We start from the raw sequence: 25,518 nt of genomic DNA, 5'->3' as shown, positions 1-25,518 counted from the left end.
TGGCTTCTCTTGTTGTGGAGAACAGGCTCTAAGCGTGTGGGTTTCAGCAGTTGTGGTGCACGGGCTTAGCTGCTCCGTGGCAAGTGGGATCCTCCCAGACCAGGGATGGAATCAGTATCCCCTGCATTGCAAGACAAATTCTTAACCACTGGATCACCAGGGAGGTCCTCTCACAGTCCTTTTGAATTGAGCCGTTCCAGCCAACGCTATCGCTACTGGCTGAGAATGCTGCAAATCTGCCCACTTTAGGAAACCTGAGGGTAGGGACTGCTGCTCAGAAAAGTGCTTCTGGCAGTGTAGACACAGACCATGTTCAGCTTCTCGGAAGTTTAAGTGGATTGTATGTATCCCCTGGTCACATCATGCTCTCAGATTTACAGTGATCAAGCTTCAGAGAAAAGACAGCAAAAATTCAATCCACATGGCTCCTGTAAAAAGGCATCTAGTTGGCTTTTAATACAAAATGAGTCAGAGAAACAAAGAAAGAAAATATACAAGTTATTGAACTAAAAAAAAAAAAAACAAACAAAAACCCCCGACAAATACATTTCAGTCACATTCCCTGTCTTCAGCCTAGATTAGGAAACAGGAAATGATGAACCAACCAATGTCTGTCCTTTTGAAGAAACCTTATTTAAAAAAAAAAAAAAAAGAGGAAAAAAATAGAACAATTCCTAAAATCGGGCAGGTGGTTTTAAGAGGCCACTGGAAGCTTGCCTTAGTCATCCTGGTGAACTGGGACACTGGTGGTTTGAAACATGGCTACCTCCTCCTCATTTCTTGCTACTAACAATCTTCATCTGAAGGGAGGATGCTGGCTTGGACATCATTTGGTGCCACTTATGCTGTTTGAGGTCTCAGGGTCAAGCAGTCTTCTGGAGTCTTCCATTCCATATCTTCACTGAATCTCCCCCATATACAGTCTCTTGTCACTGGATGCTGAGAGAACTGAGGTGAAGAGAACAGAGACGATAACTGGAAGTAATGAAGGCTCAAGGAGACTTGGTGTTTAAGGACTCTTATGTCAAGAGGCAATTTTGGTATAAAAGAGCAACTGGATTTAGCTTACATTCCCTTCCTCCTAATCACCATTCACAGGAAACTATAGCTTGGCTTTTCAATCTGAATTCTTTCAAAATCATGAGGGTGGACCGTGCTATGGGAAATATATTATCAGGGTCTAAATCTTGATTTTCCTTGTCAGTCAAGCCTTAAGAAAAAGATCTCAGTCATTCTAGAAGAGAAGAATCAATGTCTATGGTAGTCATTTTGTAAATATGCTTCTGCTTGTTATTCATAGCCCTGGAAAAAGTTATATTTTCTCAGAAATTCAAGTCCCATTATTTAGCTTAGCTAGCCAATAAAAGGTAAGTTAAGTTCCGGTTTATATCTGAACATTAAGAAACATCATTCTTTTATCCAATTAAATCACTGGATCATAGACCTGAAGCAAGTAAACTCCAGTCAGGACAGACTTACTGATGGGTTCATCGGGATGGAAAGCCACTTCATTGATGGAGCCAGCGTGGCCCGGTAGTTTATACAAAATCCTCCTGCTTGTGGTATCCCAGACGTAGACAAACCTGCAAATATCATGAAGAGTAAGGCTAAGGCATCCTGGAACTGAAGCTAAGGAAGAAGTATGGCTTTTTAAGGGAAGTGGAAGCAACCTTTTATTTAGTCACTCCATACTTATTGAACTGTGCTCTGATGTTTAGAAACTAGGAATATAGATTACAAATAAGGCATGGATCCTGCCCATGAGTAACTGAGTGGAGAAACAGGAATAGTTAAATTATTGGTATTTTCCAATACAAGCTTCTGAAGTAGGAAAAATCACAGAGAAGACAGACAAATGGTTCTTCCTACAGCTCCCACACAGAAATCTTTAAAGAGCACTCAGGGACTTCCCTGGTGGTCCAGTGGTTAAGAATCCACTGTCCAATGCCGGGACCATGGGCTCAATTCCTGGTCAGGCAACTAAGATCCCATATGCTGCTGCTACTGAGCCTGCGTGCCACCACTAGAAAGAAGGCCACATGCGACAGTGAAAGATCTGGAGGGCTGCAACTAAGACCTGATGTGGCCATAAATAAGTAAATATTTTTAATAAAAAAGAGCACCCAATATAATTAGGGTATAGTTAACATCATATGTACCCAGGAATGTCTTAAACCCAAATATACACTCGATCCAGATCTTGCACTGAATTCATGGGCAGAAAAATACTGAATTCTAGCATGGGAAGGGGCCAACAGATATTAACTAGTCTAAACTTATTCTACAGAAAAGAAAACTAAGGTACAGTGACTTCTCCAAGGTTACACAGTTCACCAGTGGCTCAGTGGAAGAATTAAAATTAAAATTATTAATATATATTCCAGTATTCTCCTTTCTCTTACTACCTTCAAATGCCTTGCATCCCTTGCCACTTCTCACTCCCTCTACCCCTGCCAAAATAAAGTTTCTTTGACCTTCAGCCTTATTTGGGTCATTTTAAGCTGAAAGTAAAATAAACAGATGTTATCTTCACATGACCATGCAAAGAAAATATGCTGGTACATTTAAAAGGATGATGATTTTCAAACAGGTTATACCAATTATTCACATATTTGTTTTGTTCAATTAACACCTAAAAGGGTATACTCATCAGTACATGATTATAAAATGCCTAGTTCTAAACATTACATTTTTAGTTTAAAATGAAGGGGAAAAAAAAAGAACTTCTTATTTACAGTGTAGCTCACAAGGTTTAGGCTCCATAGGAACTAAATAAAAACTCCATGCAAAGTGGAAGAGAGGGAACCCTGTCTGTCTACAGACTCCTTGGCTCTAATGCTCAGGTTTTTCCTAGTGTCTTGTCACACACAGTAACTGTCCTCATTAATCCAGCTAAGGCTAGGTGGCATAGTGAAAAAGTATGTTAAGCTCTGGGTTCAAGTCTCAATTCAACTATTTAATAGCTAAGTAGCCTTTAGACATTTATCTAACTTCTCTGAGGGCCTCTTTCCTTAGACATATGATGGAGTAATGATGGAGACAATGCTGATCTCACAGCTTGGTTGAGAGAAATAACGAAATAATGTATGCAAAGTACCCAGTACACAGAATTAATGATAGCTATTGTTATGATGAATAAATTGTTATCAAAACACAATCACATGAAATCAATACGCTGAATAAATCACTCACAGCAGAGACTGACCAGTGATCTCATCATGGTCCTTGATAGGAACTCTTGAAAGGTTTAAAATCTGAACAGGAGGAGCTAGGTGAATTCCAAGTAGCGAGGAGAAATTTGCCAAATTCAGGCCAAGCTGAAAAGCAGTTTTCTGAGAAGGATACATTATCCAGGCATATAAAAGCCAGCAGAAGCCCAGATCTCCAAGGGTTTACTTTAAGGCCTCACTTTCCATGGCTGCCAATTAGATGCTAAATTTAGAGGGGCCTTATCCTCTCCTTATTCTGGGATGGCAACATTCGGCAGGAATCAGGCTCCTTATGTAACAGAGCGCTTGTTGACTTGAGGCTAATTGGTGAGGTGGCCTGTGAAATGTGGCCAAACCTCAGCAGGTAGACAGACAGGCTTTTCCCTAGACCAGAGCCATGCTTCCACATGCAAGGTTTAAAGGAACGGTGGGGAGGGAAAGAGGGAAGAGAGGACACCAAAAGCTAGAAAGAGCCAGTGTCAGAAACAAACTGCTCAGAATAGCTAGGTAGATATCATTTAAAAGCTTAATCACACAGGAAAGATACATCTCTGCTGAAAATCATGTACAAATACACAGAATGGTTCTTACTCTGTCAGAATGTAAGACATCTGAGCTGTGGACCTGTTTTTCAAGGTCTTCTTTAGAAACCTGGCAACTGAAAATCCTTTAGATCCCCTCTTCAAGGTAACCTGCTAAACCACCAGGACTCAAACCAGCAATGTGGCACAGTTTTACCTGGGTCCTTTCTCCTGCCATAAAATACTCAAATATTCACCCATTTTCCCCTGGCGTTAAACATGCCAAGGGGAAAAAATGGATTCTGGAATCTTCTATTCAGAATTGTTCACAGGTCAGAAGGGTGTGGGACAAATCAAAGTGAGGCTTCTTTATGGTTGTGCTAGAGCCCCAAGTAGAAGAAAACTCCAGAATATGCTGAAAGCCCAAGCTATCCTGGGAAAGGCTTACTGCTTATAAGATGATGCCTGTTTTCATTGAGTAGCAGGAAAATCTCTAAGTTGGGGTTAAGCAGAAGAGGGCTAACAACGTTTCCCACCAGAGTCTGCCATCCGAGTGCCTCATCATTCTTTTTTTTTTTTTTTTTAAGTAAAATAGTTATTTATCTGGCTGCGCCAGGTCTCAGTTGTGACATGAGGGATCTTTAGTTGTGGCATGTGGGGTCCAGTTCCCCGACCAGGGATCGAACCACGGCCTCCTGCTTTGGGAGCAGAGTCTTAGTCACTGGGCCTCCAGGTAAGTCCCCAGGGCCTCGTCATTATTTACCATCCCACACTGTGGCCCAAAAGCCTGGGGCACTTGAATATCCCTATTCAACATGATTCCCTCCCAAATAAGGTCACCGTAGGCATACCAAATAAAATAGCACCTCACTGAAGAATTCTCTACCTTCTCTGTTTCTCATTCATCATTTAATTCCTTAGGCAGTTTAAACTGATTCAGCTCAGGGTTAGAAAATATCTAGCCTGCATTCTGCCACACCCTCACCAAGCAATCTTGACACTTTTCTCACTGAACTCAGATCCAGTTCTGAATCATCCCCAACACAGTCGGCTATTATTAATAGCTGAGCTGATATGCAGGACAAAATCTGACCATCTTTGAGCTAGGAATTCATTCATGCAATATTGCTTAGAATAGGTCAAGCACTTCCCTGGATTCAGAGATGAGTAAGATTCATTCCCTGATCTCTAGGAGCAAATAATTTAGTAGGGGTTGCCCCACCATATTTGTCTTACTGTAAGATGCAATGACTGCTAATAAAGGTTAGGTGTATATAATGTGATTACAACCCAGACAAAGAGCAATTAGTAATGCCCAACAGGTAAGGGAGAGAGAGAGGGCCAGGTAAGTTTGTAGATACAATATAGGTAGATTACTAGGAAAATATAGGAGTTTGGATAATGGAGGAGGCAGAAGGGATGTAAGAACAGGAGAAGTTCCACGTGAGTGAAGCACTGTGGTGACTGATGGTGGGGGAGGAGTATGTAATAACACAACATGTCTGTGAATGAACTAAAGCATGGCAGAAGAATCTCATGAAGAGAACTGGAGCCAGATTAGGAGTCTGAATTTTATTTCACTGGCAAAGGCAATCTAACAAACAAAAAAAAACTGTATACCTTCCAGGTTTAAAATGTATCCAAAGAGGGTAGAAACGATGTCTTTGTCCACGTGATCTTTAAACCCTTCAGACTGCACTACGTACAGCTTCATCTCTGAGTACAGCTATAACTCAATGTTTGCTCTGGCTTGGTACTGGCAGTTAATGTATTAAACATGAGAAGATACCTGCATAGTTACATCATTCTTTACCTCATGTCCAGTAATCCTTACCTGTCAGCTGAGCCAGCTGCTATCTTGCTTCCATCAGGTGACCAAGAACATCTCAGAAGATTCTATAATGATGAACAGGTAGGAATCCAATGAATACAATAATGTACCAAATGTATGTACCCCTCTCTATTAGACTATAGCATCACTAAGAGATTTTAAATTCTTAAGTACAGTTTTTTTTTGTTTTCTGGTTTTTTTTGGCTGTGCTGCATGGCCTGCAGGATCTTAGTTCCTTGACCAGGGAATGGACCTGTGCTCCCCTCAGTGGAAGTGCGGAGTCTTAACCACTGGACTGCTAGAGAAATCCTCCTTTGAGCAGAGTTTTAAGTATTCTCTGCAACATATAATCAACAAATGTCTTATATTCTGTGGCCCAAGATAGCCTATTTTGATATATTTCAAACCCAAACTGCTTAATTTACAGTAAATTAACAGTGGACCTGGCTGTAAAATTTTGTTCTGCCTACTAATGGGGGCTTCTTTTGCTCATTTATCTGGATGCTAATTAAATTTTTTGTTTATCTTGAAGGAAAATAAAATCAATTCTAACAAAAGATAAAATTTGATTTATCTTTAAATAAAATTCTTTGATTCTGAAATCAAATAAAAGATTCAGTGAAACTGAAACTTAATGGGTTCTCAAAAGGAAAACATTAGTCTATATTAACAAAATGTCTGGAGGAAAAGCTGCTTTGAAGAGCTCATCTGAGAGTTTAGGAAAAATTTGTCTCTCAGAGCTTGGCCGTGGTTCTTACTGAGGGAAGGGATGTATCTGAGGACTCTAATAGCTGGTCACTGGGAGGGTGAGGGAGGTCATCTGGGTAGCAGCCATGGGAGTCCAAGTCCCATATGGAACACTGACCTGTGAGTCAAAGTTCCCAAAGAATAAGAAGACAGAAGCATCTTGTTGAAGTGGGAAATCCTAAATTTGAGAAGGACTCCATCACTATATGCCTATGTGATTGCCTCCTTGCCTATGCTGCTGTCAGTTTATTTCTGGCAAGAGCAGTTTTGATGGACAAAAGTGTTACCAGAATGCTGCTCCTTCTAAGTAGAGCTATTAATCTCTATATCCTTAGCATCATCATAAATGTTTCTTTGAATCAAACGGACAGTAAAATTCCTCTGCCATGCAGAACTCACCTTTTCAAAGTTGTGCACATTTCCTTGAAATATCTTCACACACCGCTCTTTGGGAGCAAATGGCCGGACATCCCAGACCCGCACTGCAAATTCAAACAAACAAAACAAAACAGTTATCAAACAGTGGCCTCCTGAGAACCCAGCTGAAATCAGTATCATGTCAATGACAGATGCTATTTCCTGGGTGGAGAAAGACCAACATGGTACAATGCTACTTGATAAGCCTTTTTTCTTTTACTAATGGGAATGAAATGCATCCAAGTTTCATTCATAGGGACTAAAGACACAGAGGAAAACTGAGAAGGCAGGAAGGGAAAATGTCAAACACACTGCTGGGTATTTGCAACAGAAAGTAGTTGAGTGTGATACTGATTTCAACAAAACATTTTGCAAATGATTCCTCTGCCAATTCTGAGTCACATCTAGCAAAGTTTCAACATGACAATCTAAATACCACTGACTACTGTGACAATCAGTCTATAAAAATCAAACTTGGGACTAAGCTTTTCCAATTACGCTCACAGGAAAATCTGACAGTTTAACTGTAAACAAGGCCAATATAGAAACAGTGAACTTTGAATCCAGTTCTAGCTCTGCTATATATATACGGGGGAAATATCAGGAAAACAGTGAGATTCTCTGTGCTTTGGGTGTCTTTGTAAAATGAGAATGCCACTTGCTCTTTTTAAAAAAATATTTTAAAGGTCAAATAAGATGATACATGAAAGGGCTTTAAGATTGGCAGTGATAAATAATAAAAAGAATTTGTAATTTTTATTATATACCTATAAGAAATTCTTATTTTTACTTTAAAAACCATTTAGGGAATCTCACCCTCCTTTCAGTGACTTCCCTGGTGGCTCAGACGGTAAAGCGTCTGCCTACAATGAGGGAGACCCAGGTTCAATCCTTGAGTTGGGAAGATCCCCTGGAGAAGGAAATGGTATACCCACTCCAGTTTTCTTGCCTGGAAAATCCCATGGACGGAGGAGCTTGGTAGGCTACAGTCCATGGGGTCACAAAGAGCGGACACGACTGAGTGACTTCACTTTTTTTCTTTTTTTTAATCTTTCCTTTTAACAAACAATGCTAGAATTAGACAATCAAAAATCTACTGAAATAGGATATAAATATCCACAGTAAGCAGTGGCCACAGCCACTGTTAACTAAAGCTAACTGTACAGTGAAATTTGAGTGGTATCATTTTACTTGAGTATGGGAAAAAAGCCAACAATCCTTGAAGTCATAAACAGGCATAAGAAGGTGAAACTACACAGGAAAGTTTGCTATGCAGCTGAGAATACAGCCAGAAGGCAAGGATGTCCATTCATTCAGCAAGTACTTATTGAGCACTCCTTGAGCGCTAGGCTTCCCTGACAGCTCAGTTGGAAAAGAATCTGCCTGCAAAGCAGGAGATCCTGGTTTGATTCCTGGGTTGGGAAGATCCCCAGCAGAAGGGATAGGCTACCCACTCCAGTATTCCTGGGCTTCCCTTGTGGCTCAGCTGGTAAAGAATTTGCCTGCAGTGTGGGAGACCTGGGTTCAATCCTGGGGTTGGGAAGATTCCTTGGAGAAGGGAAAGGCTACCCACTCAAGCATTCTGGCCTAGAGAATTCCATGGACCATGGCCTGTACAGTCCATGGAGTTGCAGAGTTGGACACAACTGAGCGACTTTCACTTCACTTTGAGGGTTAGGCACAGTTTCCATTACAAAATGTTAGTGAAAACATTTTAGTATACCAGAGGGGCATTTCCAAACTCTTCCAATATTAAGCATTTAATCCAAGATGTCATCTTCCTTTTCTGCTATGGAAAATATATCTTCCCACCCAACAACTCAAAAACAAGTGAAGAAAGAACAAATATCTTAGTGTAAATCCAGAATATTGAGGTGTTTTAATGAGGACCTCTTGTCACATCAATGGTTTTGGAGTAGGGAGGGAAAATAGACTGGCAGAAAGAATACAACTGAGATATCAATAGGTCTGTTGATCATCTGAGCTTGGTACTGTCTACATTATCAGTATAGAAACTGATGCCCAGAAAGAACAAATGCTATGTGTAAAGATGTTCAGGGATTAGATGGAAGATTTGGGACTATCATCCTGGCTTCTTGACCATCTCTTCTAAAGCTTTTTCTATTACAATCTGTTTTCCTAATTGCCTTGGTGGATACCTGCAAGCCATCCTGGGCTCTTTCCTTGGACTCTCTTTTACCCCAGCACATATTTCCAGCACCTAATGCCCATTTTATTTAGGTTCTACAGCGACTGACATGGACAGCTTTCTTTTCCAAAGTTACCTGTATTGTCCATTGCATTGGACAAGAGGTAAGAGCCTTCAGAACTTAAACTCAGGCCAGTCACTGAATCTGCATGACCTCTCATCGTGTAGGTCAGCTTATTTTGGCGCAGGTCCCAGACCTACAAAACAAAACAAGGTGACACTCCCAGAAATCAAATTGTGAACAGCAAAGAAACAGTTATTAAAGAGTCAACTGCCTGGGAAAATTGGTATCCCTTCTTAATCTGCCTCTGGGCCAAGCACTCCTTTACCACAAAATCAAAGAAGGAAAAACTCCTGTCTTTCTAAAAACAGAGTTAAAGTTACTAAGTTTGGCTAGAAAAATATAAACTAATGACTGCCAAATATTAAGTTTAACAAAAAATAAGAGGATTTAAAGAGGCTATTTTTAATTCATAACAAAATGTATTAGGAATTAAAAAAACAAAGTAGCTTTTAAAACACAATCTATGATTCTCTGCAACTAGGAACAAACTATTACAAACAACTATATAAAAACAGTTAAATGACTTCATTTGAAAACGGCATTTTGATTGCATGTAAAATGTACAAAACAGATATTTGCATATTAGCAAAAACAGAGGTTTAAAAATGTTCGTTTAATGTCATAATACATATACACACACATACATCTGATGGAAAAGCATATTTATTAAAAGAAAAATAAATTGTAAGTTCATGGTTTTCTGGTTAGGAAAGGTAAGGGAAACAGTTCAACTGAAAATAACCTAATGTCAAACAGAAAAAAATAAATGGTTTCATACACACACTGTAACACAACGAGCGCTTATGTTAGTGTTTGAAGACCAGAGTGGAATGAATGAGGATTTAGGGCCAGACTGAATCAGTCACTGCAACTTAAAGAGTTATGTATTATATTATTGGGCCACTAACCCTTCTGAGCCTGTTTCTGGTCTGTAAGATGGGGATAACATTTACTTCTTAGGGCTTCTGTGAGGATTACAGATAGAATACTGGTACACAGCAGGCCCTCTAATTGGTTGCTATTATTAAGCAAATCCTAAAAACACTCTGAAGATCGAATGCAAAAATGTTTATAAATAAACTATTATTAAGCAAATAAGAAAAATATAAAACAGTTATTTATAATTACATAAAAGAAATACATTAAAGGCAATAGAAATGGTCTGGAATGTCATATGGAAAAAGAACAGCAGTTCTGTTAAGGTCACTGTTGTTATACAAAATTTCATCCAAATTTGATTTAATATGGCCACAGTTTTTCTAACTTAAACAAATTTTCCGCTGTCCCTTTAAGCAAGCCTTCCTCATCTAGAAATGAGTTTGTCAAAGCAATACATATGGCAGACAACTCCACTTTCCCCATCAATAACTCATTCATGTGTGGAATCCAACACACTTCATACACAATCATTTTTGTGTCAGGATGTTTGCTGCCTCAATAATCAGGAAAGCTTGAAGTGGCTGACATTTTTTGTTCAAGCCATTGTTCCTTCTCTTCAGAGAAGGCATTGTTGAAACCTTTAGCTCTTTAGGAGAATAAATTCATCATCCTTCGCAGCACTTGGGAGCTATTTCCAGACTTTCCACTTTGGGGCCTGCACACATTGTTTTGTATACCCAAAATGTATCTGGGATTTGCCAGAGGAAGAGTGAGTAGGGCAGTAATTTAAGCAAAATATTTTGCAGATGTCCTAATCAGCTGTTCAGTGATTGTGGCAGGCACTGTTGGAGATAAAAGAAATGTTCTGTTCTCAAGGAGCTAAACAAGTGATAAGAGGCCTGCACAAGGGGCAATAGCCAAGAGGGCAGAGGGATTAATGTTGCCATGGTACATGGATGGAAGTGAGAAAGGGAAGGTTTCACAAAGAATAAAGCACTTGAGCAGGGCATGGAAAAAGAATTTACTGATTTATTGCCATCCCATGCAGTTTGTGGAATCTTAGTTCCCCGATCAAGGACTGAACCCAGGTCCTTGGCAGTGAGAGCACGGAATCCTAACCAGTGGACTGCCAGGGAATTCCCAAGAAGTACTTCTTTATTTAGACAAAGCAGAAGGTTATTTCCAGGCAAAGATGATTCATGAAAGCAGAGGGACATGAAAAAATTGCTGGGTTATAGGGAAATGGGCACAGAGGAAGCAGACAATGCCTGAGTGATGGGCAGGCAAAGGGCAGCTCACGAAAGGTTTTGAATGACTGGCTTGGATTTTACTTCCCTCACTGGGGAGCCACAGAAGGGTAGAGTAGTGGAATGAGTTGATCAGATTCTACAAAAGAGCCTTCTGGCCCAAATAATTGGAAAGGATGAGAACACAGATGGGACTACATTAAAAAAAAATAAATCACCAACTGACCTCCCATTCTGACTAGAGCTCAAGATTACAAGAAATGCCAACCAGATCTTCAAGCCACCAAGTAGAAGCACATTTTCTTCTTTTATTCATTTCCCTCTGACTCCACAATCCTATACCTAGGAAGAAAATCTCAAGAGCCCAACAGGAACTGTGTGTTTGTTTACAAATATAATCAGAATTTGCTCACTCCAGATTTTATGAGGGGCTTCCATTCTCTATTTGTTCCTCCTGTCCCAGAACAGGCAGTGCTCTCTGAGAGACTGAGAAGCAAACAAAAACCAGGCTCTTCAGGAGTGCTTCCTAACGTTGTGAGACAGTGCACGATTTGTCAAGCAAGCCCAAGACTGGTAAGCCCCTGTCTGCTTAAAGGATACTTGTTAATTGAGCAGAAGCAATATGAGTTGTAAGACTACTGGCCCTCTGGAGAGTCCTGGCTCTACCACAGACTATTTGATCTTGGCCAAATCACTTAACTTTTTAGGGCTTTGCTTTAGTCACCTGTACAATAAGAGAGATAATGAGATGTCTAAAGTTCCTTTCAGGTTTGATATTTTCTGAGTCTATTTCTGATGGAAAAGGACCCTCCCTTTTGGATTTTTAAAAGAAACTTATGAGGGCCTGAGTACTATTAAGAGTCTTTCTGGGTCCAAGAACAGTTACTCATCCCTAAGCATGTCAGAACAGGATGATGTTAAATAGGGAGAAGACTGAAATTCTATGGATGGTTTCACATTTCTCTAGCATACCCCTTCGTTATACAGGAGCAAAATAAAATAACTAAAGCAACCTAATTTCAAATAGCATCTTTATTAACTGCTATTATCAAAAAATAATCTGGCAACTGAATCCAAAACATGAACTAGCCTTATATTTGCTGACACACTGATTTTCATCTAGAAATCTATCCTAAGCAATTAATTAAATATGGAAAGCTTTACACGCAGATATATTGGATATACTGCATACAGCAGCATAATTTGTGATAGTGATACATATGAAAAGCCTGCACACCAACGAAGATCCAGGACAGCCAAAAATACTAAATAAATCGCCTGCCCATGCCGGGGACACAGGATGGATCCCTGGTCCAGGAAGATTCCATATACCACAGAGAAATTCTGCCTTTGGGCCACAACACCTGAAGCCCATGCACTTTAGAGCCTGTGCTCCACAGCCAGAGAAGCCACCGCAGTGAGAAACCTGGGCACCACCACAAAGAGTAGCCCTGTTCGCCACAATTAGAGAAAACCTGAGCACAGCAACGAAGACCCAGGGCAGCTGGAAAAAAATAAAAGGTATGTCTGAGCTGATACTTAAAGACAACACTAAGCCAGTCAAGGCAATATCCAATGTTGGGGATTCTAGGCAAAGGACTAGCCATAGCTATGTGTGTATATATATATCCCGTATGTGCGGAATCTAAACTATGCCACAAATAACCTTATTTACAAATCAGACTCACAGACATAGAAAACAAACTCATAGTTACCAAAGAAGAGAGGGAATGGGGGAGGTATAAATTAGGGGTTTGGGATGAGCAGATATAAACTACTATATGCTTCCTTGGTAGTTCAGCTGGTAAAGACTCCACCTTTAATCCAGGAGACCCTGATTTGATTCCTGGGTCGGGAAGATTCCTGGAAGAAGGGCATGGCAACCCACTAGGCTATCCACTCCAGTACTCTTGGGCTTTCCTGGTGGCTCAGTTGGTAAAGAATCCACCTGCAATGCGCGAGACCTGGGTTTGAACCCTGAGCTGGGAAGATCCCCTGGAGGAGGGCATGGCAACCCACAGGCTTCCCTAGTGGTTCAGATGTAAAGAATCTGCAATGTGGGAGACTCTGGTTCAATTCTGGGTCGGAAAGATCCCCTGGAGAGGAAATAGAAACCCACTTCAATATTCCTGCCTAGAGAACTCCATGGACAGAGGAGCCTGTTGGGCTACAGTCGATGGGGTTGCAGCAAGCTGGACATGACAGAGTGACTAACAAACACATTATATAGAAAACAGATAAACAATGAGGTCTTACTGTATAGCACAGAGAACTATATTCAGTATCTTGTAATATAACATAATGGGAAAGAATATGAGAAAGAATATATATGTATAACTGAACACTATTTTATATCAGAAACTAGCACAACATTGTAAATCAACTATACTTCAGCTAAAAAAAAAAAGCCTACAAGGCTATGATGAGGAGTCATTAAGTGCTGTACTCATAGGACTCTATTTATATATTTCTCATATTTGAGATAAATTTGGACTTCACAACAAAACTGGTATATATCAACAAAGACTGAGATTAGCTATGTGAGGAAAAAACTGATCCAAGAGAAGGTACATATATGTATCTGAGAAGACATGGAAAACCTTCAAAACCTAAAAAGAAACTCAGTCCCTTCAGAACTAAAGTACAACTGAATATATTTATTTATGAAAGTTAAAAGTGCTAGTCACTCAGTTGTGTTCGACTCTTTGTGACCCAATGGACTGTAGCCTGCCAGGCTCCTCCGTCCATGGAATTCTTGTCCAGCCAAGAATACTGGAGTGGGTAGCCATTCCCTTCTCCAGGGGACCTTCTTGACCCAGGGAGTGAAACCAGATCTCCCGCATTGCAGGCAGATTCTTTACTGTTTGAGTCATGGAAGCATACTTGTTTATAGAAGGTCCCAAAACAGTTTAGACAAAGAGCCCAGAATAAGCCACACTGTTTAAGAAGGACTTACTAGCACAAGATTATTATTCTTATGCTTGTCTATCCCCATAGTTATGAAAAGATAAAATTCTCATAGTTTAAAAAGTCAGTCTCAGACGGTCATACGTTATATGATTCTATTCATGTGATATTCTGGAATAGAAACTACAGGACAAGGAAGAGATCAATGGTTTGTAGGGATTAGGAATGAGTACAGGGTCTGATGCAGTAGAGTACTATAAAGTTTTTTGGGGTGATGGAAATTGTTCTGTCCTGTCTGTGGTAGTTACATGAATCTACATAAGCATTAAAATCCATAGAACTGTATACTAAAAAGAGGTTAATTTCGTATGTGTCCCCAGTCGCTCAGCTGTGTCCAACTCTTTGCAACTCCATGGACTATAGCCCACCAGGCTCCTCTGTTCATGGAATTTCCCAGGCAAGAATACTGGAGCAGGTTATCATTTCCTACTCGAGGAGATCTTCCTGACCCAGGGATTGAATCTGGGTCTCTTGAGTCTGCTGCACTGGCAGGATTCTTTCCCACTATGCCACCTGGGAAGCCCAGGGGAAAGGCTGCCCTGACTGAGAACTGAACCCCGGCTACAACAGGGAGTGCATCAAATCCTAACCACTAGACTACTGGGGAGCATCTAATTTCACAGTATGTACAGTTTTATAATAATAACTTAAAAGTATGAAAATTACCATGGCTACATAACACTAGTCCACCTCCATGTGTATTAGAAGCTGTAATGATTCTAATAATAGTGGGTTCCCAAATTTCACTCAGGGAAATAATGCATTTGCTATTAAGGTGATCTACTTAAGCACCCACGTTCTGACGATAGTCTCCAAAGGGTTATAGGGTGGAAAAGGGATGAGAAGTTGAATTTTGGAAATGGTGAATTTTTAGGTACTCCAAATGGGGATGCTGAGTAGCTGGCTGTATATATGGGTCTGGATCTGAAGATCTGGGTTGAGAACATCGAGTTATCTGCATAGGAATGACAATTAGTCACAGAATTAGATGGGAATTGCCCAGGGTAAGGTATATAATAAGAAAACTGAGGAAAGAACCTTGGGAAATAACAACATTTAAAAAATGCATAGACAGAATAGCTTGCAGAGGTATCTGATGGCTATGCCTGATGAAAAGGGTAACAAAGTATATTATCAGAGCAAGTTTAAAAAAAACAAAGACTAAAAGGATCTACTAGATTTAGTAACAGGGAGATCATTGGTGACCTTGAAGAGAACAGCGTCAATAAAACAATGGAGGCAGAGCCAGACTGATGAGCAGTGGTCAGGAGACATGGAATTGATAAATGAAAGGGAGATAAGGCATTAAAGACAGTGAGTGTAGAAAATATTCAGGGGATTTCTCACACGCTTACTCCTTGGAAGAAAAGTTATGATCAACCTAGATAGCATATTCAAGAGCAGAGACATTACTTTGCCGACTAAGGTCCGTCTAGTCAAGGCTATGGTTTTTCCTGTGGTCATGTATGGATGTGAGAGTTGGACTGTGAAGAAAGCTGAGCGCCGAAGAATTGATGCTTTTGAACTGTGGTGTTGAAGAAGACTCTTGAGAGTCCCTTGGACTGCAAGGAGATCCAACCAGTCCATTCTGAAGGAGATCAACCCTGGGATTTCTTTGGAAGAAATGATGCTAAAGCTGAAACTCCAGTACTTTAGCCACCTCATGAGAAGAGTTGACTCATTGGAAAAAACTCTGATGCTGGGAGGGATTGGGGGCAGGAGGAGAAGGGGACGACCGAGAATGAGATGGCTGGATGGCATCACGGACTCGATGGACATGAGTCTGAGTGAACTCCGGGAGATGGTGATGAACAGGGAGGCCTGGTGTGCTGCGATTCATGGGGTCACAAAGAGCTGGACACGACTGAGCGACTAAACTGAACTGAAATGAATGAGAGCAAGACTCTGGGCCCAAACTCTGGGTTTTGAATCATTGGTAAAATGGCATTGTGCGTGTGCTCAGTTGCTCAATCCTATCCAACTACTTGCGACCCTGGGAAGCCCATTAACAGCACTTATTTCATAGGTCCATTGTGAGGCTTTAAAGAATTATAATGTAAAGCTCTAAGAACAACAGGTGGCACAGTGGTAAGCAATTCAACTGCTGATGTAGGAGATGCAAGAGATGCGTGTTTGATCTCTACATCAGGAAGATCCCCTGGAGTAGGAAATGGCAACCCACTCTAGCATTCTTGCCTGGAAAATTCCAAGGATGAGGAGCCTGGCAGGGTTCGAAAAAGAGTTGGACACGACTTAGGGACAAACACGCACAGCATGTATTGAGAACAATGCCTGACACATTTAAGTGTTAGAGGATGATGATAACAGTGTTATGATCATAACCACTATCACCATCTTTAAAGAGGCTTGGCTGTAAAGGGGAAGACTGACAGGGCAATAACAAGACAATGTGGAACTGAAGGCAGACTCTTTCCCCTACCAAGAGAAGACCTGAGCATGGTGAAATGCTAATAAGAAGCAATACAGTTGGTTAAAAGGATAGGATTTGGGAAAACTGACAGCATGAGGTCCCAGAGACAGGAAAGAAAGGTTGAAATCTTTCCATGTAAGGGACTCCCGGTAGATAAAAGGACATTCCATTCATAGTAAGAGCAAAGGAGGCAAGGAGAGATGGGACTACAGTACAATTTCTAGGTAGAAACAACATAAGAAGTTGAGTATTTACCCAATAATTACTACTCTCATGATAAAGCATAAGGTAAGTCAAAGTCTTTGAAATACCTAAGCAAGCCAATAAGTAAAAGCAGAGACAAACTGAGTCGCCCCCCCGTCCCCCGACAAATTTCATACTTACTGGCACCTGCCATGTCCAGAAACTCTGCTAGGTGCTCTACTGCATTCGGCTCATTAATGCCCAAGACAACTCTACGCGATAGATATTGTTAACCCCTACTACATACATAAAACAGAAAGCAAAAGAAGTTAAAGAACTAGTGTGAAGCCACAAAAAATTAGAGAATAGAACTGAGATTAGACTCCAAGGCAATTACTTGAAAGCTTGAGCTGTATTATACTATTGAGATGTCTATTGCTTCTTTTCGTCAACATCACTACCTTCTCACATTCTTAGCTATGGATCCCCCAAAACTTCTTTTGTATAGTTTAAAAAACAAAGACACACTGAGAGATTACGGTACAGAATCACAAACTGATTTACTGCTATCTCAGTGAAGGCAATGGAGGTTAAAAAAAGTTTCGAATGCTGTTACTCAGCGAATACACTCTTCATTTTTCAGAGTTCCCACACAGGGACTTCTCACTTCATATAAACTGCCTGGTCCCTGATGGACAGGGACCATATAAGTTGTAATGCAACCCTGACACAGAAGTCAATAAAGACAAGACAGAAAGAAAACACGTTCTAATTTATCTTTCACGTAGGTGGTATAAAGTGCAAAGTTAAGAAGTTGGAAAGACCTACTTCTGTAAATGGAGACAGGTGAAAAGTAAATAGAACATAAACATCTAAAATACCTTGATATCATTGTCTATTCCACCAGAAATAATCTGATCACTTGTATCATTGAAAGTCACAGCTAAAACTTGGTAGGTGTTCTGAAATGTCTGGATGGCCGCTTTCTTGCGGATATCCCAAAGCTGAAAAAGAGGACAAGAAAGTCTATAATGACAACACTCTAAGAAACAACTGCACAGCACACCCATAAATCTAAGGACTGCGGAAGTGGAAACATCTGTAAAGGGACCCTGTTCAGAAATTTGTCTGATTATCCCATCAACATGGTGAGAACTGACTATAATTTTGCCAATGTATCTGAATGCTGGTAGAATAAATCACTTTGGTTGTATTTTCAGATTTCTTTGTTAAAAGTTTGAATACATGTGGTTAATTAAATGCCCTTAGAGTGGACATCTTCACCATGTTTACTAGTTCATTTGTTCTGCACAAAGGATATTAGACCAGTGTTTTGAAATTATAGATCTTAATTCATTATTCAGCTACAACTTACATTTAAAAATATATATATACACACATATGGAGAGGAGGTTACATCAATGAAAATGGCAGAGTACTGAGTGCCCAAAGACTGTCCCTCTAGAAAAGCAGAAGACTGGCAAAACTGTCAGAAATCAATTGCACCAGAACTCTAGAAACTAAAGTTTACAGCAACTAGGTAAATACTGAGGATAAAAACCAGCTGCGTCCTAGTAAGAGGGCTTTCTAGTGCTTTAACTTACCCTGGCTCCATCCTCACTCAGCAACAGCTTTGAAAACAACATGTACTGACCTTTTTGTACACTGACTGAAATTTCAAAACATCCTTGTAAGACATGTATATTACTGTCACTAAAGACTGAGAAACTGAAGATGACAAAAGTGAACCTAAAGTCACATAATTCAGTAAACACTAAGTAAAGAATCTAATTATTCTTGGATGGTGGTCTACTTTATTCCAAGTGACAACTGTTCTACATGGTTGTAACAGTCTGTAGATTCATAAAAAAAGAAAAAAACCTCAACTGCTTATTATCTGAAGTGTATTTTAAAGAGTGTCTGTTTTGGGAAATGTTTGATGAAACAAAGTTGTGGAGAGAAGGGTATAGCATAGGTGGGAAGACAAGGTAAGTGTAACATTTTGTCACCTCAGAAACCCTCAACAGAGACAGACAACACCCACCTTAACTGTACCGTCATCACTGCCAGTGCAAACAAGCTGGGGGCCCCTCCTGGCTGGGTAACAGGAATTCACAAAGGAAGTATGCCCCTTCAGTCTTTTAACCCTCTCGCCGGTTTCACTATCCCACACCGCCACAGTTTTATCTGTGGATGCTGAGAAGAGCATACTAGAAAGCAAGAGGAAGAAAAAAAAAAAAGTGAAGACAAGGAATAGCAATCTATCTTCCTTACTTGTCAAAATGCACCCAAGTCTTCAAGATCACTAACATGCTGTGCTCTGACAGTTTGGCACCTGCTTTGGAAATGTCTCACCCAATGTACCAAAATCCTAATAGTAGTCTAGACCCAATTATAAGGTCTACTCTAATAAATGTAAAAAAATTTTCCCTTTGTCAGTCCCCATGACATATTGTACATCTAATATGGCAGTCTTCTCAATCTTTCCCTCCTTTGTGATATACTACACTTCACACATCTTTCCACTTGAAAATGTATAATCACTCCCTGCTGCAGAAGTAAGACAGAGAGTAGCAATTCCTGGCTCAGCAAATCTAACTCTTTCTCTAAAAATCAAAGCTTTTATTTTGCCTCTGAGAATGACTTCTAAGTTATGATTGATTTTATACTGATTTCTTCACTCAAACAAGAAAACTACACACAAAGCTATGTACCTAGTTATTCAAGGAACCCTAAAATTTTTAGAGGTAAGAGCTGTAAGACAATAAATGTTACTGAAATACTGAATGGGATTAATTAACTTTGTAGAGTTACATTTTCGTATAACCCATGGTTACTATAAAGTTATTCAATTGTTAAAATATTTATAATAAATGTCATAATAAACGGATAATGACAGTTGAATAATGTTAAGGGTAAAAACAACAGACAAGGTTGTGTTGTATAAGAGCTCTTTTTTTTTTTGACTGTGTGGCTTACAGGACCTTAGTTCCCCAACCAGGATTGCACCTGGGCCATGGCAGTGAAAGCGCTGAGTCCTAAACACTGGACTGCCAGGGAACTTACACAAGCAGTTCTAACACATACATAAAAATCAAACTGTTTTGATTAGGAAAAAATCTTGAGAAAAATATACCATAATATTAACAGTGATTATCTTTGGAATGGTAAAAATGTGGTGTATTTTGTCATTTTCCTGCCCTTTTTTTCTTTTTAGTTTTCTTGAAACAGATTGTTTCATTACTTTTATAATAAAAAGTAATTAATTTCTACAGAAGGAAATTACATTTTATGTCTTAAAAAAGAAAAAGTTTGCTGGCTGTTGAAATGTTAGATAGATATTATAAATACATACATGGAACAATGGGCTTCCCTGGTGGCTCAGACAGTAAAGAATCCATCTACAATGCGGGAGACCTGGGTTCGATCTCTGGGTTGGGAAGATCCCCTAGAGAAGGGAACAGCTACCCATTCCAGTATTCTGGCTTGGAGAATTCCATGAACTGTACAGACCACGTGGTTGCAGAGACTCAGATGTGACTGAATGACTTTCATATGGAACAATAAACACCTTACTTGGGGTGACAGTGATAGGATGATAAAGTGGTTGTTCAAAATGCAGTAATTTTTGATAGCACAATCTCCTAAGAGAAAACTCAGGGATGCAATATGAAAGGATGCCAAGAAGAATTAATATAAGAAGCAGCTGTCATCCACGATGCAAAATACTCACCTGCCGTCTGTGTTATAATGAAGTTCCATCACTGCTCCACTGTGTCCCTTCAATGTAGCATAGTTATCACAGTCACCATAGACATTCCACAACACTGTTAGGGAGACAGGGGTTCTGTGAACATTACTAGGCAAAATAAAACTATTACTGGCCATGGAAAGGGTACTTAAAGAATTCACTAGAACAACAGTTCTGAAATTACACTCCTTTGAAACACCATTAATTCTATCAGCAATATCGATCTTCTTTACATTAGAACAAAAATAATGCAGCATTTTCACATTTCATAAGATAAAAACATTTTAGATAATGGATATAATTTTTTAAATCCTAATTTTTCTCCCATACTTTTAAAAAGTTGGCACTCACAGCTAGTTGTCTCCTATGAGTAGAAGCAGACTGCAAAATGATGGTACTTATGGGAAACTTTGGAAGCTGCAACTGACTTGAAGGTCACATGGCAATGACTTTATACTACGTTTACTTAGTGTATGTGTACTAAATACCTATTCCAAGTGCTGGGGTAAAATAAGGTAAACGAATAGAGACAGCTCCAATTTTTAAGGGGCTTGGTCCAACACAGAGTGAAGTTTGATAAGTATTATTAAGGAACACTATATACATAGTAAGTTACTTAAGAGTTATTTTCCTGCTGATAAACCTGCTTCTAGTTTGTTTGATGAAATTAAATATATCAGTAGTTAAAGTATGTTCAGCCAAGATACCTAAGCCTTCCAGAGACTTGGCCACCAGTAAGTTTAAGGAACACAGAACTAGAAACTGAAATCAAAACAGACATCATTTACCCTGAGGCACAGTTAAAAGAACGGAGTCAAAGGACCCATTTCATTTCACAATGTGGCAAATGATGCCAGAGGAAGAAGTGTCAGATGCTTCTGTTACCTTCTCTTTTGCTTTTTCTCATGACTTCTTCCATATGATTTCTACTTATTTTCCCCAAATGGGTGTTCCTGACTAGAAGCTGAGAATCTGGTAGCAGATCCAAATAAGAGACAAGTACATTATCCAAGTGAGTTGCCATGTTAGGATTTCCTCCTTCCTTCCTGAATGCTAAGATTCTGAGGCTATGGATCAAGTGAAGCGAAGTGAAGTCGCTCAGCTGTGTCTGACTCTTTGTGACCCCATGGCCTGTAGCCTACCAGGCTTCTCTGTCCATGGGATTTTCCAGGCAAGAATACTGGAGTGGGTTGCCATTTCCTTCTCCAGGAGATCTTCCTGACCCAGGGATTGAACCCGGGTCTCCTGCACTGTAGGCAGACGCTTTACTGTCTGAGCCACCAGGCCTAGCATGGATCAAGAGAGATTCCTATCTTTGGGGAAAAACCTCTCTCTCCTCCTTACTCTCATTAGCCTTAAAGTGTAGATCTTAAAGTTTACGCTTGCTAAATCGGCTCAAGATTTGCCTCCATGAAGAGGAAATTCCCAAACTAGAGCAACTCACTTTCCAGCAGGTGATATAACTCCTACTGTATTTACCACATGGACCCTAAGTTCTACATCCAAAATCATTCAGTATTTTCATGATTCTGTTTTAGCATATTAGCCACACAGTTTGTTATGTGACCAATTTAGACTGATACCTTTTATAGCACTGAAAGTTTTAAAAAATAATCAGTATTTGGCAGACAGCAATTACTCCAGATTCAAAAATTATGCCTTACATATCAATCGGTCAAATCCTGCAGATGCTAAGGTGGATCCATTGGGGTGAAACTTGCAGCAATAAACTTCCCCTTCATGTCCTGAGAGAAGCATGATTGGGGCTTGAAGGGAGGAACATCTTGGAGGACCCTGAACAAATGAGAGAAGTACAGTGTAGTCATTACATACAAAGGAGACCGAAAAGTTGGGGAACCGGGAGTACAGGGCAAAGACGATGGAAACAATGATGGAGTGTATTTCTCCTGATTTAGAGAACAGCAACTCTTCTAACTTATGCCTCCAATTTGATACTCTGTTGCTGAAGTTTCCAATGTATGTTACACTAACTCTCTTTCTTCACTTGCTCTCCCATTGCCAGATTTTAATTGCTCAAACACGTTAAACTTACTTCTGCCTCAGGATCTTTTGTTGTCCCCGACTGGAGGCCTCTTCCCCGAGATCTTTCTGTGTGTGGTTCCTTTCCAGTGCTTTCTCTCCAGAAAGTTGTTCCTGGAACACTCAAGCCCAAGCAGCACCCTACCTCTCTTTTGCATTTGATCAACACTACTTTTTTCCCTCAAAGAACTTATCACTATCTGAAATTACGTTTCTTATGTATTTGTTTAGTTTGTCTCCCCTGCTCTGCCACGAGAAAGGCTCTGTAGTGCAGGAACCTTACCAGTGTAACATGACACTGTTTCCCAGTCTCTAGTTCGTTTAATGAATGAATGATTGAACGAATGCTTCCAACAACCCTGCAGGGTACAGGTTATTGAAGAAAGTAGTTTTGATAATGGTCTTGGACATTAAGACCAGTTGCAGTCGCGGCAATTCAAAGAAACCCAGGCTGATATTCTTGCCAGACAGAAGCACACTATTAACAATCTGCAAATCTCCTTAGTTTCCAGCTTACTCATTTACTCAGGAAATACTGCGTCAGGTACCGTCCCAGGCACTTAGGAAACAGTACTGAACAAAATAAAAAATGAAGCTTGTGTTCTAGTGGGAAGGACAGAAAAGAGGGAGGGTGAGCAGAAACAAGTAAAACATATAGACGGTGGCATGTGTTATGGAGAAAAACAGAGCAGCAATGTAGATGAGCACAAGGTATGGCAATTTAAAATGGGCTGGTCAGGAAAGTGGAAAAGTGTTATCTGAGCAGAGATTGGGAAGAGCTGAGTGTATAAACCATGTGGACACTTGGAAGAAGAGTATTTCAGTAGAGAGCACAGCAAATGCAAAGACTTTGTAGCAGGAGCGTGGAAGCCACTGTGACTGGAGAAAGGTGAGCAATGGAAAATTGGTAGATCAGAGAGATCAAGTGAAAGAGGGCAAAAGATTGCCAAGATTTCAGTTTTACTCTGACTGACGTGAAAAACCATGGCAAGTTTTCAGCGGGGGGTAATATGATCTTATGTTTAGAAGGATTCCTCTGGCTACTGGTTTGGGAATAGACTGAGCATCCATAAACAGAAACAGGAATTCCAGTAGGATCCTACAGCCATAGTGCCAGATGAGACAAGTGAAGTGAAAGTGAAATCGCAAAAAAAAAAAGGAAAAGTGAAGTCACTCAGTCGTGTCCGACTCTGCGACCCCCTGGACTATAGCCTACCAGGCTTCTCTGTCCATGGGATTCTCCAGGCAAGAATACTGGAGTGGGTTACCATTTCCTTCTCTAGGGGATCTTCCCGACCCAGGGATCAAACCCAAGTCTCCCACATGGCAGGCAGATGCTTTAACCTCTGAGCCAACAGGGAAGCCCTAATGGCTTAAACCAGGAGCTAGTGATGGAAGTGGTAGAAAGTGTTAGTCACTCACTCAGTCATGTCCAACTCTTTGTGACCCCCATCAACTGTAGCCCGCCAGGCTCCACTGTCCATGAGATTTCCCAGGCAAGAAAAAAGGAGTGGGTTGCCATTTCCTTCTCGAGGGTATCTTCCCAACCCAGGGACTGAACCTGGGTCTCCCCCATTGCAGACAGACTCTTTACTGTCTGAGCCACCAAAGAAGCTGGAAGGTGGAAGAAGCGGTAGTGAGTCTGGATATAGTTTGAGGGTGGTGTCAACATTTGCTAACCAGCTGGTTGAGGAGTTGTGGGGGGCGGGAAGACATATATTTTGTCAGCTGAGCCTAACAGGATAGAAGCAGAGGTGTGATCACTACCTCAGTTTTACAGGAAATGTAGTTAAGAGCATGGATTCTGAGTTTAAAAGCTGTTCCTGGTGGTTTAGTCACTAAGTCATGTCTGACTCTTGCGACCTCACTGACTATAGCCTACCAGCCTCCTCTGTCCATGGGTTTCTCCAGGCAAGAATACTGGAGTGGGTTGCCATTTCCTTCTCCACGGATCTTCTGACCCAGGAATCAAACCCAGGTCTCCTGCATTGCAGGGAGACTCTTTACCAGCTGAGCTATGAGGGAAGTCCTATCACTTACTATATAACTTTGTTTTCCCGTCTACAAATTAGGATAATAATATTTCCTAACTCTTGGGAAGTTACCGAGATTAATGCAGTTTTCATTTACACAGCACAAGGGCTCAACGGATGGTAACTATTCTTTGGTTATTACTAATACCAGTGCAGAGAAACAACGGGAAAAGCAAGTTTCCCAAGTCCCCAAAACGAGCCAGCGGCATTCATTTCCCCCCTTCCCTCATTCATTCATTCATTCATCCATCCAATCTTCCAAGTTTTCTGAAATTTATCGTTTATTCTATACTGGATCCCTGGAACATTTAAGAAGTCAAAACCCTGGTCTCGGTTTTTAGCTCAAGATCCTCAATTCTTAATTCTAACACCTCCTCACAGGGCGGTCAAGACGCTGAAAACGCGCGTCAAATGGAGAAACGCAGGGAGAATCGCCGGGTGTACGCCGCTTTTACCGTGTTTTTCTGCTTTAACTCCTAGGAGAGAGAGTCCCGCTCCGGCCGGGAGTGTGGGTTAAGGGCCGCGCAGGATCACCAGGTGCTGAGGAGAGAGGAAGATGAGCTGAGGGCCGAAGGCCGCCTGCTCCTTATACTCACCGCTTGCAGCAAAGCTCCCGGCGCCGCCTGCTGCTGCCCGGCTCCAGGGCCCGACCCTGCCGCTCCCAACAGTAATTCATGTCGCTGCCGCTTCACTGGGACCAGTGGCAACTCTGGGCCCTTACGCTTCTGCTGTTCTATCATGGCGGCAGCCGCTATCCTCAGGCCGCCACTGACCGCGCCGACCCCCTCAGGTACCTCACGATTGGCTCGGACTTAGTCTTTCCCGTAGAACTTCCGGCCGATAGAACCCAATCGACTTCCAATATACCTCTCAGCACCGCCCCCTGAGAACTTTCCTGTTATTGGCCAGTTCTTTCTGACATCACTAGAGTACGAATTCAGGATTGGTGGATAGAGCTGGAGTCCCGCCTAGGCGCGCTGTGTCTTGTG

General features: G+C 40.9%; 1 protein-coding gene across 1 annotated transcript; it reads right to left on the bottom strand.

Annotated features, from left to right (window-relative positions):
* Positions 1-426: 426 nt before the first annotated feature.
* Positions 427-25,299, bottom strand: SNRNP40 (small nuclear ribonucleoprotein U5 subunit 40). Its single transcript, XM_004005046.5, has 10 exons — positions 25,126-25,299; positions 22,121-22,250; positions 20,439-20,532; positions 18,750-18,915; positions 17,587-17,709; positions 9,011-9,131; positions 6,708-6,790; positions 5,565-5,626; positions 1,480-1,583; positions 427-948 (listed from the first exon to the last, which is right to left on the bottom strand). The coding sequence occupies exons 1-10, from the start codon at positions 25,267-25,269 to the stop codon at positions 899-901; spliced, it is 1,077 nt and encodes a 358-aa protein (XP_004005095.1). The 5' UTR covers positions 25,270-25,299; the 3' UTR covers positions 427-898.
* Between the last annotated feature and the right edge of the window lie 219 nt (positions 25,300-25,518).

Source organism: Ovis aries, chromosome 2, assembly GCF_016772045.2.
Source record: "Ovis aries strain OAR_USU_Benz2616 breed Rambouillet chromosome 2, ARS-UI_Ramb_v3.0, whole genome shotgun sequence".
In the NCBI taxonomy this organism is placed as follows: Eukaryota; Metazoa; Chordata; class Mammalia; order Artiodactyla; family Bovidae; genus Ovis; species Ovis aries.
The sequence above is the reverse complement of the archived record's forward strand: the minus strand, read 5'-3'. Positions and strand labels throughout refer to the sequence as shown.